The sequence below is a fragment of the Heterodontus francisci genome, chromosome 1 (genome assembly GCF_036365525.1).
Source record: "Heterodontus francisci isolate sHetFra1 chromosome 1, sHetFra1.hap1, whole genome shotgun sequence".
Taxonomy (NCBI): domain Eukaryota; kingdom Metazoa; phylum Chordata; class Chondrichthyes; order Heterodontiformes; family Heterodontidae; genus Heterodontus; species Heterodontus francisci.
Genome location: NC_090371.1, coordinates 160,187,136 through 160,200,430, shown reverse-complemented (window position 1 = coordinate 160,200,430; position 13,295 = coordinate 160,187,136). Strand labels below are relative to the sequence as shown.

Below are 13,295 nucleotides of genomic sequence, written 5' to 3'. Positions count from 1 at the left end.
GAGTACAAATATTATATACTTTTTCATTTTTGGAAGTTGTTGGAATCTGATCTTTAACAATGCTGATATTTTAAACAGACTGGGGGAGTTTTTCATGCCACCCACCTGACACAAACAGAACTGATCTGTTTGAAAATAATTATTATAACTTATCATCCCAATTCCACTGAAGGTGTGGAAGACACAATGACCGAGTAATTTGTTTGTGCTACATCCATATTAGAAACATAGAAAATTTACAGCACAGAAGGAAGCCCATTGTGTCTGTACTGGCCGATAAAGAGCTATGCAACCAAAGCCCACTTTCCAGCTCTTCGTCCATAGCCCTGTGGATTATGGTAGTTCAAGGGCACACGAAGTATTTTTTAAAAGTGATCAGGGTTTATGCCTCTACCACCCTTTCGGTCAAGGAATTCTGGACCCCGACCACCCTCTGAGTGAAAACAATTCTCAACTCCCCTCTAACCCTCTGCCAGTTACTTTATATCTATGTCCCCTGGTTATTGACGATGCCAATATCATCACCCTCCATAAAAACAAAGGTGACCGCGGTGACTGCAACAACTACTGTGGAATCTCCCTGCTCAGTATAGTGGGGAAAGTCTTTGCTCGAGTCGCTCTAAACAGGCTCCAGAAGCTGGCCGAGCGCGTCTAGCCTGAAGTGTGGCCTTCGTGCAGAGAGATCGACCGTTGACATGCTGTTCTCCCTTCATCGGATACAGGAGAAATGCCGCGAACAACAGATGCCCCTCCACATTGCTTTCATTGATCTCACCAAAGCCTTTGACCTCGTCAGCAGACGTGGTCTCTTCAGACTACTAGAAAAGATTGGATGTCCACCAAAGCTACTAAGTATCATCACCTCATTCCATGACAATATGAAAGGCACAATTCAACATGGCGGCACCTCATCAGACCCCTTTCCTATCCTGAGTGGCGTAAAACAGGGCTGTGTTCTCGCACCCACACTTTTTGGGATTTTCTTCTCCCTGCTGCTTTCACATGCGTTCAAGTCTTCTGAAGAAGAAATTTTCCTCCACACAAGATCAGGGGGCAGGTTGTTCAACCTTGCCCGTCCAAGAGCAAAGTCCAAAGTACGAAAAGTCCTCATCAGGGATCTCCTCTTTGCTGACGATGCTGCTTTAACATCTCACAATGAAGAGTGCCTGCAGAGTCTCATCGACAGGTTTGTGGCTGCCTGCAATGAATTTGGCCTAACCATCAGCCTCAAGAAAACGAACATCATGGGACAGGATGTCAGAAATGCTCCATCCATCGTTATTGGCGACCACGCTCTGGAAGTGGTTCAAGAGTTCACCTACCTAGGCTCAACTATCACCAGTAACCTGTCTCTCGATGCAGAAATCAACAAGCGCATGGGAAAGGCTTCCACTGCTTTGTCCAGACTGGCCAAGAGAGTGTGGGAAAATGGCGCACTGACACGGAACACAAAAGTCCGAGTGTATCAAGCCTGTGTCCTCAGTACCTTGCTCTATAGCAGCGAGGCCTCGACTACGTATGTCAGCCAAGAGCGACGTCTCAATTCATTCCATCTTCGCTGCCTTCGGAGAATACTTGGCATCAGGTGGCAGGACCGTATCTCCAACACAGAAGTCCTCGAGGCTGCCAACATCCCCAGCTTATACACACTACTGAGTCAGCGGCGCTTGAGATGGCTTGGCCATGTGAGCCGCATGGAAGATGGCAGGATCCCCAAAGACACATTGTACAGCGAGCTCGCCACTGGTATCAGACCCATCGGCCGTCCATGTCTCCGCTTTAAAGACGTCTGCAAACGCGACATGAAGTCCTGTGACATTGATCACAAGTCGTGGGAGTCAGTTGCCAGCGTCTGCCAGAGCTGGTGGGCAGCCATAAAGGTGGGGCTAAAGTGTGGCGAGTCGAAGAGACTTAGCAGTTGGCAGGAAAAAAGACAAAAGCGCAAGGGGAGAGCCAACTGTGTAACAGCCCTGACAAACAAATTTTTCTGCAGCACCTGTGGAAGTGTCTGTTACTCTAGAATTGGCCTTTATAGCCACTCCAGGCGCTGCTCCACACACCACTGACCACCTCCAGGCGCGTATCCATTGTCTCTTGAGATAAGGAGGCCAAAGAAAGAAAGGTTATTGACCTCCCTCCTAAAGGAAATAGGTCCTACCTATCCATTCTGTCTAAGCCCCTCATAATTTTATACACCTCAATTAAATCTCGCTTTAGTCTCCACTGTTTCAAAGAAAACAATAACAGCCTATCCAATCTTGCCTCATAGCTAAACTTCTCCATCCCTACCAACATCCTCGTAAATCTCCTCTGTACCCTCTCTGGTGTGATCACATCCTTCCTGTAATGCAGTGACGAGAACAATTCGTAGTATACTAGCTGTGGCCTAATTAGTGTGTTATACAGTTCTAGCAAAATCTCCCTGTTCTTATATTCTATGCTTCAGCTAATAAAGGAAAGTATCTCATATGCTTGTCTTAATCACCTTACCTACCTGTCCTGCTATCTTCAGGGATCTGCAGCCATGCACTCCAAGGTCCCTCTGTTCCTCTGCACTTCAGTATCCCACCATTTATTGTGTATTTCCTTGCCTTGCTTTCCCTCCCCTCCAAAATTGCATTACTTCACACTTCTCTGGAGTGAACAAATTAGCATTGAAAGGGAGGAGGTATTAGCGGTTTTGGCGGGCTTAAAAATGGATAAATCCCCAGGCCCAGATGAGATATATCCCAGGCTGTAATGTGAGGCAAGGGACGAGAGAGCAGGGACTCTGACACAAATTTTCAAATCCTCTCTGGCCACAGGAGAGGTGCCAGAGGACTGGAGGACAGTGAATGTGGTCACATTATTCAAGAAGGGTAGCAGGGATAAACCAGGTAATTACAGGCCAGTGAGTCTAACATCCGTGGTAGGGAAACTATTGGAAAAAATTCTGAGGGACAGGATTAATCTCCACTTGAAGGGGCAGGGATTAAGCAAGGATAGTCAGCATAGCTTGGTCAGGGGGATATCATGTCTAACCAATTTGATTGAATTTTTCAAGGACGTGACTAGGTGTGTACATGAGGGTAAAGCAGTCTAGATGGACCTCAGTAAGGCTTTTGATAAGATCCCACATGGAAGATTGGTCAAGAAGGTAAGAGCCCATGGGATCCAGGGCAATTTGGCAAATTGAATCCAAAATTGGCTTAGTGACAGGAGGCAGAGGGTGATAGTTAAGGGTTGTTTTTGCAATTGGAAGCCTGTGACCAGTGGTGTACCACAGGGATCGGTGCTGGGTCCCTTGCTGTTTGTAGTGAACATTAATGATTTAGACGCGAATATAGTAGGTATGATCAATAAGTTCGCAGATGACATGAAAATTGGTGGCGTCATAAATAGTGAGGAGGAAAGCCTTAGATTACAGGACAATATTGATGGGCTGGTAAGATGGGCAGAGCAGTGGAAAATGGAATTTAATCCTGAGAAGTGTGAGGTGATGCATTTTGGGAGAACTAACAAGGCAAGGGATGGTAGGACTCTCGGAAGTACAGAGGGTCAGAGGACCTTGGTGTACTTGTCCACAGATCACTGAAGGAAGCAGCACAGGTAGATAAGGTGGTTAGGAAGGCATATGGGATACTTCCCTTTATTAGCTGAGGCATAGAATATAAGAGCAGGGAGCTTATGATGCAGCTGTACAAAACACTAGTTAGACTGGAGTACTGTGTACATTTCTGGTCACCACACTATAGGAAGGATGAAATTGCACTGGAGAGGGTGCAGAGGGGATTCACCAGGATGGTGCCTGGACTGGAGCATTTCAGCTATGAAGAGAGACTGGATAGGCTAGGCTTGTTTTCCTTGGAGCAGAGAAGGCTAACTGGGGACTGAGGTATACAAAATTATGAGGGGCATAAATAGGGTAGATAGGAAGAAACTTTTTCCCTTAGCGGGGGTATCAATAACCAGGGGGCATAGATTTAAGGTAAGGGGCGGGAGGTTTAGAGGGGATTTGAGGAAATAACTTTTCACCCAGAAGGTGGTTGGAATCTGGAACATACTGCCTGAAGGGGTGGTAGAGGCAGGAACCCTCACAACATTTAAGAAGTATTTAGAGCATTTGAAATGCCATAACATACAAGGCTACGGACCAAATGCTGGAAAATGGGATTAGAATAGATAGGCTTGATGGCCGGCACAGACACGGTGGGCCAAAGGGCCTGTTTCTGTGCTGTATACCTCTATGACTCTATGAATTCCATTTGCCACTTTTCTGCCCAGCTTACCAGTCTATTGATATCTTCCTGCAGTCCTCACTATCAACCAGATGGCAAACTTTTGTATCATTTGCAAACTTTTTCATCATGTCCCCTACATTTAAGTCTAAGTCATTGATACGTATCATTAAAAGCATGGGACCGGGTACTGAGCCCAGCAGAACCCCACTGGAAATAGCGTTTCAGCCACAAAAGCACCCGTTGACCTTTGCACTTTGTTTCCCGAAATTGAGCCAATTTTGGATTCAACTTACCACTTTCCCTTGGATCCTGTGGGCTTCTACTTTTCTGATCAGTCTGCCACATGGGATCTTGTCAAAAGCCTTGCTAAAATCCATGTAGATCACATCAAATGCACTAGCCTCATTGATCCTACTAGTTACCTCCTCAAAAAATTAAATCAAGTTAGTCAGACATGACCTTCCCTCAACAAATCCATGCTGACTGTCTTTGATTAAGTTGTGCCTTTCTAAATGATGATTTATACTGCCCCTCAGAAATGTTTTCCAATAATTCGCCCACCACCAAGGTTAGGATGACTGGCCTGTATTAACTTGATCTATCCCTTCCTCCCTTTTAAACAATGGTACAATGTCAGCAGTCCTCCAGCCCCCTGGCACCAGGCCTGTAGCCAGAGAGGATTGGAAAATGATGGCCAGAGCCCCTCAATAGTTCCCTCTTACCATGTCAGGCGGCACAGTGGCGCAGTGGTTAGCACCGCAGCCTCACAGCTCCAGCGACCCGGGTTCAATTCTGGGTACTGCCTGTGTGGAGTTTGCAAGTTCTCCCTGTGTCTGCGTGGGTTTTCTCCGGGTGCTCCGGTTTCCTCCCACATGCCAAAGACTTGCTGGTTGATAGGTTAATTGGCCATTATAAATTGTCCCTAATATAGGTAGGTGGTAGGGAAATATAGGGACAGGTGGGGATGTGGTTGGAATATGGAATTAGTGTAGGATTAGTATAAATGGGTGGTTGATGGTCGGCACAGACTCGGTGGGCTGAAGGGCCTGTTTCAGTGCTGTATCTCTAAACTAAACTAAAATGTCTATCCCATCCCAATATTTCATATTCCTCCTCAACTACAATGTCTGCATCGTCCCCCTCTTCTGTGAAGACAGATACAAAGTATTCATTATGAACCATGCATAAAACAGGCTTACTGTCATAAAACAGGTGCCTAGGTGTCCAATATGGTAGGCAGCTTGCAGACTCACATTCTGCAATGGAAGTGCCCTGCCCTCCATTGCTTGCTACCCTCCATTGCCCACTCCCCATTCTGATCCACTTCCGGGCTTGGAGGCCAGCCAGGCTGCCCAATATTGAGGCAATATCATCGACTGACATGGAGTTGGCTTGCACATGCATGCTGCTGCTCTACCACCTGTCCCTTTTCTTTGCTGTAGCCCTTATTTGACATAACAGCATTGACCATGATGGTGCTCACTGTGCATCAGAAAACACTGATGGCATTTTGGCATAAAAAAAGATCTTTCTGACTGTACAAGTGATCAGCAATCAATATCTTTGGCAGGTTTCCATGCAGCATTGCAATTCACACATCATTATTTCTGGCTGAGAAGATAGTTACATATAGTGCAAGTAAACTATTGGCTTTTCCACAATATTTTTGCAGTGAGCAGGCCGAGTGGCCTCCGAACTGAGATGTGTACTTTCAATATACTGAGCCTGAGTTAAGTGTGCCCAGATTTAACAATGAATTGCAGTACTATCCTCACTGGAAATTACATGGGACGGTCATCATACTTTATCATCTCTTTCGAAAGGCGAGGATACCCTGCTATCAGATCAATGAGTATAGTTGAAGACATCCAGTCAGTTTTACTTACAACTTGAATAATGCACAGAAGGCATAAGACACAAGACACTGAGAGTACAATAATCAGACGTAAATGATACATCAACTGTTTCAAAACAAAGTCCAAAACCCTTCTTATTTGATGTAAAATTGGGCCTGAACAATTTCTTCCCCAGTGTTGTTTCATAATACGTAAGAACAGAAGTTTCCTTGTCATCTAATAGTTGAGTTGTTTTTGACATGTGGCTGTAACTGAAGCTACAAACTGGTTTGGGTGGTTGAAATAACATTAGCATTCAGAAATATTAGAATTATATATTCCAATGTGTGTTCATCCATTTGGTTAACAAAACAACTTATATTTATTTCGCGCCTTTAACGTAATAAAATGTCCCAAGGCACCTTACAGAAGCACCTTAGACAAAGTATGACACCCAGCCACAAATGAAGATATGTCAGATGTCCAAAAGCTTGGACAAAGAGGTAGGTTTTAAGGAGTGTGTCAAAAGATGAAAGCAAGGTGGAGAGGCAGAGAGGGATAGGGAGAATGTTCCACAGCTTCTGGCCTTGGCAACTGAAGGCGTGGCCAAAAATGGTCGGATGCACAACAGGCCAGAATCAGAGAAGCGCAGATATCTTGGAGGATTGTGGGGCTGGAGGAGATTACAGAGATAGAGAGGGGCAAGGCCATAAAGCAATTTGAAAACAAGGATGAGAATTTTAAAATTAAGACGTTGCTTAACCGGAAGCCAATGTAGGTCAGCAAGCACAGGGGTGATAGGGGAACAGGACTTGGTGCAAGTTAAGACATGGGCAGCAGAGTTTTGGATGACCTCAAGTTTACGGACTGCGTTGGAATAGTCAAGCCTAGAAGTAACGAAGGCATGAATGAGGGTTTCAGAAGCAGATGAGCTGAGACAGCAGCAAAGTTGGGTGATGTTAGAGGTGGAAATAGGCAATCTTTGATCATACGAATATGAGGTCGGAAGATCATCTTGGGGTCAAATGTGACACCAAGGTTGTGAACAGATTGGATTAATCTCCATCAGGGAGAGGGATGGAGTCGGTAGCTGGGAAACGGAATTTGGAGCGGGGAGCAAAAAACAGTGGCTTCAGACTTCCCAATATTTAATTGGAGAAAATTTCTGCTCATCCAGTACTAGATGTCAGATGAGCAATCTTATAAATTAACAACAGTGGATGAGTTGAGAGAAGTGGTGGTGAGGTCGAACTGAATGTCTTCAACATACATGTGAAAGTTAACATCTCAAGTAAGCTATTCCAACCCCCATAGCAACTTTGACTTAACTGGTTGCTGAACAAAAGCATTGGTTGCTTTTCCATAGACACTTATGAAAATTTTGGTACGGGAAGACTTTTATTTTAATTCTTAAATATTTTGAACATTGTATTAGATGGGCAGAAATGTCCTTATTGGCATATGAATGTTCATGATTACAGGTGACCCCCTCATCAACTGCATAACAAAACTGTAAATGTGGCATAAAGACAACAACAAGCAAGGGGAGCTTTAACAGGAACAAAAATACTAACATCATGACAGTGAATCCATTGACTTATGGAAAGATTTTCTTTGTCCTCAAATTTCCTATCTCAAAGATCATTTATGGTGGTTAGTCTAAGTCAGATAAAATGGCCTCTTACTGTATCTCTTTGGTCCATCTTCCAAGCAGAATGAAAGTGTTAATGTTGCATCATCTTCAAAAAACTCTGTCGCAAAGGCGTCCCACCACAGGCTGTCACTATCCTGTGGACAAAGAAATTTCCAAAAGGAAACAATTAATACTGACTATCCAACTGAATTAGGTATAACATAAAACTGCATACAGAATATTCTCAATCTGAAAACTAATCATTTTGAAAAATAAAGACAAGCACTACATTTTGCCTCATTTCGGAGATAATGCAGTTAAATGTTTGTTTTCACCGTGTGGGTAGTAACCTGGTGAAGCAGTAATAGTTATTGAACTCATCCAATTTTCATCAATGGAGTGAATATACAGCAGGTACTATAATGGGCAGGCAATCTGCTCCATTAGAATACCACCCATGTGGTGAAGATGAACATTTATCCCAATATTTCCTCTCTTTAGGTCTCCCAAATCATTCAATATTGTTTAACAGAGGAGGAGAAAACTCTGCTCTGTCCCAGTGGCAGTGACACGGGCAAGATCAGGAGCTCACAGTGTGGGGATACATTGGGCTAGATTTTCAGAACCTGCCGCTAATCTCAGCGGCAAGCTCAAAAAATCACAGCCCGCACCAAATAGCCGCCGCGATCTCACACGAAGCGGCTCATTTAAATAGCCGGGGTGGCCCGCTCACCCTAATCTCGTGGAGGGGGTGGGTTGTCCATTCCCGGCAATGGTGCCAGCTGTCTGTGCGCAGACGCTGGCGCCATTTTTAAAGGGCTGCCAGCCTTGACGGTCAATTTGAATTTTTAAAGTTACACCTCCAAATATTTATTAAATAAATTTCTTACACCCCTTTCCCATTCCCCAGTAACAATTAAATTAACTATTTGCCCTTCTCCCCTAAACACTTTAACTTAGAAATCTGACATTCCCCCCGCAGACTGTACAAAATTTAAACTTCATACCTTCTTACTATCCCCTACACCCATTACGTTTATTTGACCCCGTCTCCCCTCACCCGGACTGAAAATCTTAATTCCTCCCCACCTCCCCACCAGAGTCATGCCGGCTTTCCCCGGATGGGGAATTGGTGCGGGGGTATCGGTCGCTGAGCCGAAGGTCGCGTAGGCCCAGAAGATTGAAGTTAAGTTGATTTAAATTTATGCATGCCATTAATTTAAATATTGAAATCCAGGTCCCGTCGGCCAGTGGCAGGAGGGCCAACACGCAGCCTCGCCATCACTGCGAGGATTGGGCCAGACCCTCCCACCGCCGGCCTCCATGATGGACCTCTGCCAGCCCCAACTTTTGGCACCCCTGTCCACCCGCCATGCAGCCCAACGTCGAGGGCTTGGTAAAATGCAGCCCACTCTCTCATTCTACAATTATGGTCTATTCACATTTCAAAAATACACAAGAATAGCTTCAGGAAGAAGGAAACAATGTGGTCACTAACCTGTGGGAAAAGCTACAAATAATAACAGAACGATAAATTAAACAAAAAAAAACACTGGCTGAATACAGTTTTGATCTCACAAGTTGGAGCTGAATTAAAGTCCATTCTCTACATTTGATTTAGGTTTCTTCTAGAGGACAAGATTACCAGCATACAAATAAATCTGAAACAAGCTCATGCATATCTTGTCGAGCTAATAAGTAAGCATACCGTCAGATGGGTTGGGTTAAAATCAACCCTATAATCTTAGAATACAAACTAAGCAATTTAAAAGTGAATTTCGGAAAACTTCTGTCATGCAAAGAGATGTGATAATGTGGCACATACTGTCCCAGGAGAAAAGTCAGGAATCAGGTTTAAGAAGATATGAGCATGCAGTTAGCACAGTAGGATCAATGAGCCATATGGTCTATCCCTGTTCCACTAATAGGCATGAGTCATTACCACAATATGTGACATTTTCTGCTCATTGAGGGGGTACATCAAAAATTTGAATTAAAACTCCTATCATTTCAGCCAATCAGTGTCAGTGTTAAGCAAATCCACCTGCAGAATCACGCTCATTCCCTCTGCACAGTTGAGAATTGTCATTTCCCATCCTTACAGTCTCCAGAGAAATGAAACTTCCATCCCATCGGGCTGGTCAAGTTTGATATCCAGAACCCAGAAATAAAGTGATAATCCACTCTATGACCCAGGCCTGAATAAATACTCTATGTCACTCTTGTTTTTATGTAATATCTAAAGTACTGGAAACCTAATATCAACAACCCATTCCAATATATTTGCACAGTGATCCATTACAGACATTTAACCTTCCCTTTACAAATATGTGAAAATGGCACCTGAGGAGAAATTGTTCTACTCAGCATTTTGTTGTGACATGGAATGCACTGTTTGAACGAAGGGTGGAAGCAGATTCATCGAGTCATAACGGCACAGGAGGAGATTATTCGGCCCATCGAGTCCATGCCAGCTCTCTGCACAGCCATTTGGTCAGTTGCACACCCCTGCTCTGTCCCCACAGCCCGGCAAGTTTATTTCCCCCAAGTGCCCATCCAATTTCCTTTTGAAATCACTTATCGTCTCTGCTTCCATCACCCTCATAGGCACCGAGTTCCAGGTCATTACCACTCGCTGTGCACAAACATGCTTCCTCACAAATCCCTTGCCTAAAATCTTCAATCTGTGTCCCTTTGTCCTTGTACCATCAGCTAATGGGGACCACTTTTCTTTGTCTACCTCACTTAAACCTGTCATAATCTTGTACACCTCTACCAAGTCTCCCCTCAATCTCCTTTGCTCCAGGAAGAACAACCCCAGCTTCTCCTACTTAACCATGTAGTTAAAATCCCTCATCCTTGGAACTATTCTGGCAAATCTCCTCTGCACCCTCACAAGGACCCTCACATCTTTCCTAAAGTGTGGTGACCAGAACTGAATGCAATACTCTAGTTGTGGCCTAACCAGAGCTTTATAAAGGTTCAACGTAATGTCCCTGCTTTTGTACCGAAGCCCATATGCTTTGCTAATTACTCTCTCAATATGTCCTGCCACTTTCAAAAATCTATGCACATTCGCCCCCAGGTCCCTCTGTTTCTGCACACCTTTTAGAACTATGCCATTAAGTCTATATTGCCTCTCCCTATTTCTTCTGCCAAATGCATCACCTCACACTTCTCTGTATTAAATTCCATCTGCCACTTGTCTGCCCATTCTGCTAGCCTATCTATGTCCTGTTGCAGTCGATTGGTATCATCCTCACTGTTCACCACACCTCCAAGTTTAGTATTATCAGAAAATTTTGAAATTTTATTCAACAGTACCTTTCAAAAGGGAATTGGATCTCTACTAAAAAGGGAATATTGTGCACGTGGTCAAAGTCTGTGATCCTGTTATTAAAATCTTTAGAGCTCCGTAAGATAAAATTCAACTCATGTAATTTTACTTAGATAATAAACTGCATGAACTACCTAAATCTATATATTTTCAGAGCAATCACTTTCTATTTGGCATTCTACAACTCAGTACAGCTGCAGTACAAAACATACCAATTATCTTCTTCATAATTTGTTTCATTAACATGCACTAAAAGATATCAACTGCTGTATCTCTTGTCAAAAAAGGATCAGCATTTGCGCTGTCCACTTACGTATGGTGCATGAATCATTTCGATCAGTGGCTTAAATTAAGCAATTTTTTTTAGCCTTGGTAACATACAGAATTTTCATTATTGTACAGTTCTGATGAGTACACACAAGTGCAATTACATGTTTTAATAACACTATCACAGACTTTGATCACATGCACAATATCATATACATATTTTGTGGATGCATGCCAGTTCCTGGCACAACCTTATGATACTGCCTGAGGAACACTGATATATGGTGCACTGCTTAGATTGCTTATGACATAGCGAGATCTGAACCAATTTTGGAACATTTTTATTCTATAGTTACTTTAATCGAGGAATGATAGAATCATATAGCACAGAAGGAGGCCATTCAGCCCATCATGTCTGTGCCGGTTCTCTGAAAGAGCTACCAATAAGTCCCACTCCCCTGCTTTTTTCCCATAGCCCTGCAAATACTTCGCTTTCCAGTAGAGATCAATTCCCTTTTGAAAGTTACTATTGAATCTGTTTTCACCAGCCTTTCAGGCAGCGCATTCCAGATCATAACAATTTGCTGAGTAAAACAATTTCTCCTCCTCTCCTCTCTGGCTTTTTTGACAATTATTTGTCCTCAAGTTACTGACCTCTGCTACAGGAAACAGTTCCTCTCTAAATGCTTAATGAAAACCCATCATTTTAAACATCTCTCTCAAATCCTTCCTTAACCTTCTCTGCTCTAAGCTTCTCCAGTCTCTCCAGATAATTGAAACCCCTCATCCCTGGTACCAATCTAGTAAGTCTCCTCTGCATCCTCTTCAAGGTCTTGATGGCCTTTCTAAAATGCGGTGCCCAGAACTGGACACAATACCAGCTGAGGTCCAATTAGTAACTTATAAAGCCATGGATCCTGCATGTTTTTCTAACAACTTCATCAACTTGCCCTGCTACCTTTAAAGGTTTCTGTACCCCCAGGTCCCTTTGTTACTTCACTCTCTTTAAAGGCTGCTTTTGGTGACGACTAGGTGGCGCTGTATTGGCACATGCACAAATGGAGCCTCATACACTGAAACGTCACTGTCGGTGACATCTCTGGCAGCTGCTAGTAATAAAGATGGCGCTGCTCAACTTGTCACAAAAAGCAAACACAGCCTTAAACCCAAATCCCCGCGATCACCTCCTCCATCCCAGCCCCAACAGTACCCGTTCTAGTACAGAACCAAATATCTCATTATGAGGCATCTTTTAATTTGCTCTTTGTACGATGCTTATTATTCTAACATTTTGGTTTTGGAAATAGATTCATGTAGCTTATTCTCTTGCACAATTACAGCAGTACAAATTGATTCTTGGCTATAATTTTGATAGAAGCCATCGCGCTTCTCTTCACTGCTCCCTCCAGCGCCTGTCTGCTCGCCACTTCTCCCCACCCCCCTCGGCCACTCACTCCCCGCCTTGCTGCTGTCTTCCCTCAGCCACTCGCTCCTGCCCTCGATGCTTCCCCACCTCAGCCGCTCGATCCTCGCTTCCCCATCCCCCTACCACAACGACCAGTCGCTCCAGGCCTTGCCACTTCCCTCTTCTTGGCCACTCGCTCCCACATCGCCCCGTCACCCCTCGGCCGCTTGTTCCCTGCCCCCCGCTGCTTCTTCGGGTGGTGCAACAGGGAGCAATCAGCCAAAGGGGGAGGCGATGAGACCAGGAGCGAGCGGTCAAATGGGGAAAAAAGGGCGAGGGGGGCAGTGGCAAGGCTTGCAGTGAGCAGCCGGGGCGAGGGGGAAGCTGCAACGCGGGAAGCGAGCGGCCGAGGGGAGAAGTGTCGAGGGTGGGAGCAAGTGGCTGAGGGAAGGCAGTGGCGAGGCGGGGAGCGAGTGGTTGGGAGTTGTGGGGCGGGTGGTGGAAGTGGCAAGGGCAAGAGCAAGTGGCTGAGGGAAGGCAGTGGCGAGGCGGGGAGCGTGTGGTTGGGAGTTGTGGGGCGGGTGGTGGAAGTGGCAAG

At 44.7% G+C, this 13,295-nt stretch overlaps 1 protein-coding gene across 6 annotated transcripts in view; it reads right to left on the bottom strand.

The window, feature by feature from the left end:
* The window catches only part of LOC137373065 (LIM domain-binding protein 2), a 586,094-nt gene that overhangs the window by 249,903 nt on the left and 322,896 nt on the right, over positions 1-13,295 (bottom strand). For all 6 annotated transcript variants that reach the window (XM_068037868.1, XM_068037899.1, XM_068037889.1 and 3 more), the window contains one exon: positions 7,741-7,843. In XM_068037868.1, coding sequence (XP_067893969.1) covers positions 7,741-7,843 — 103 coding nt within the window. The remainder of the gene's footprint in view (positions 1-7,740; positions 7,844-13,295) is intronic.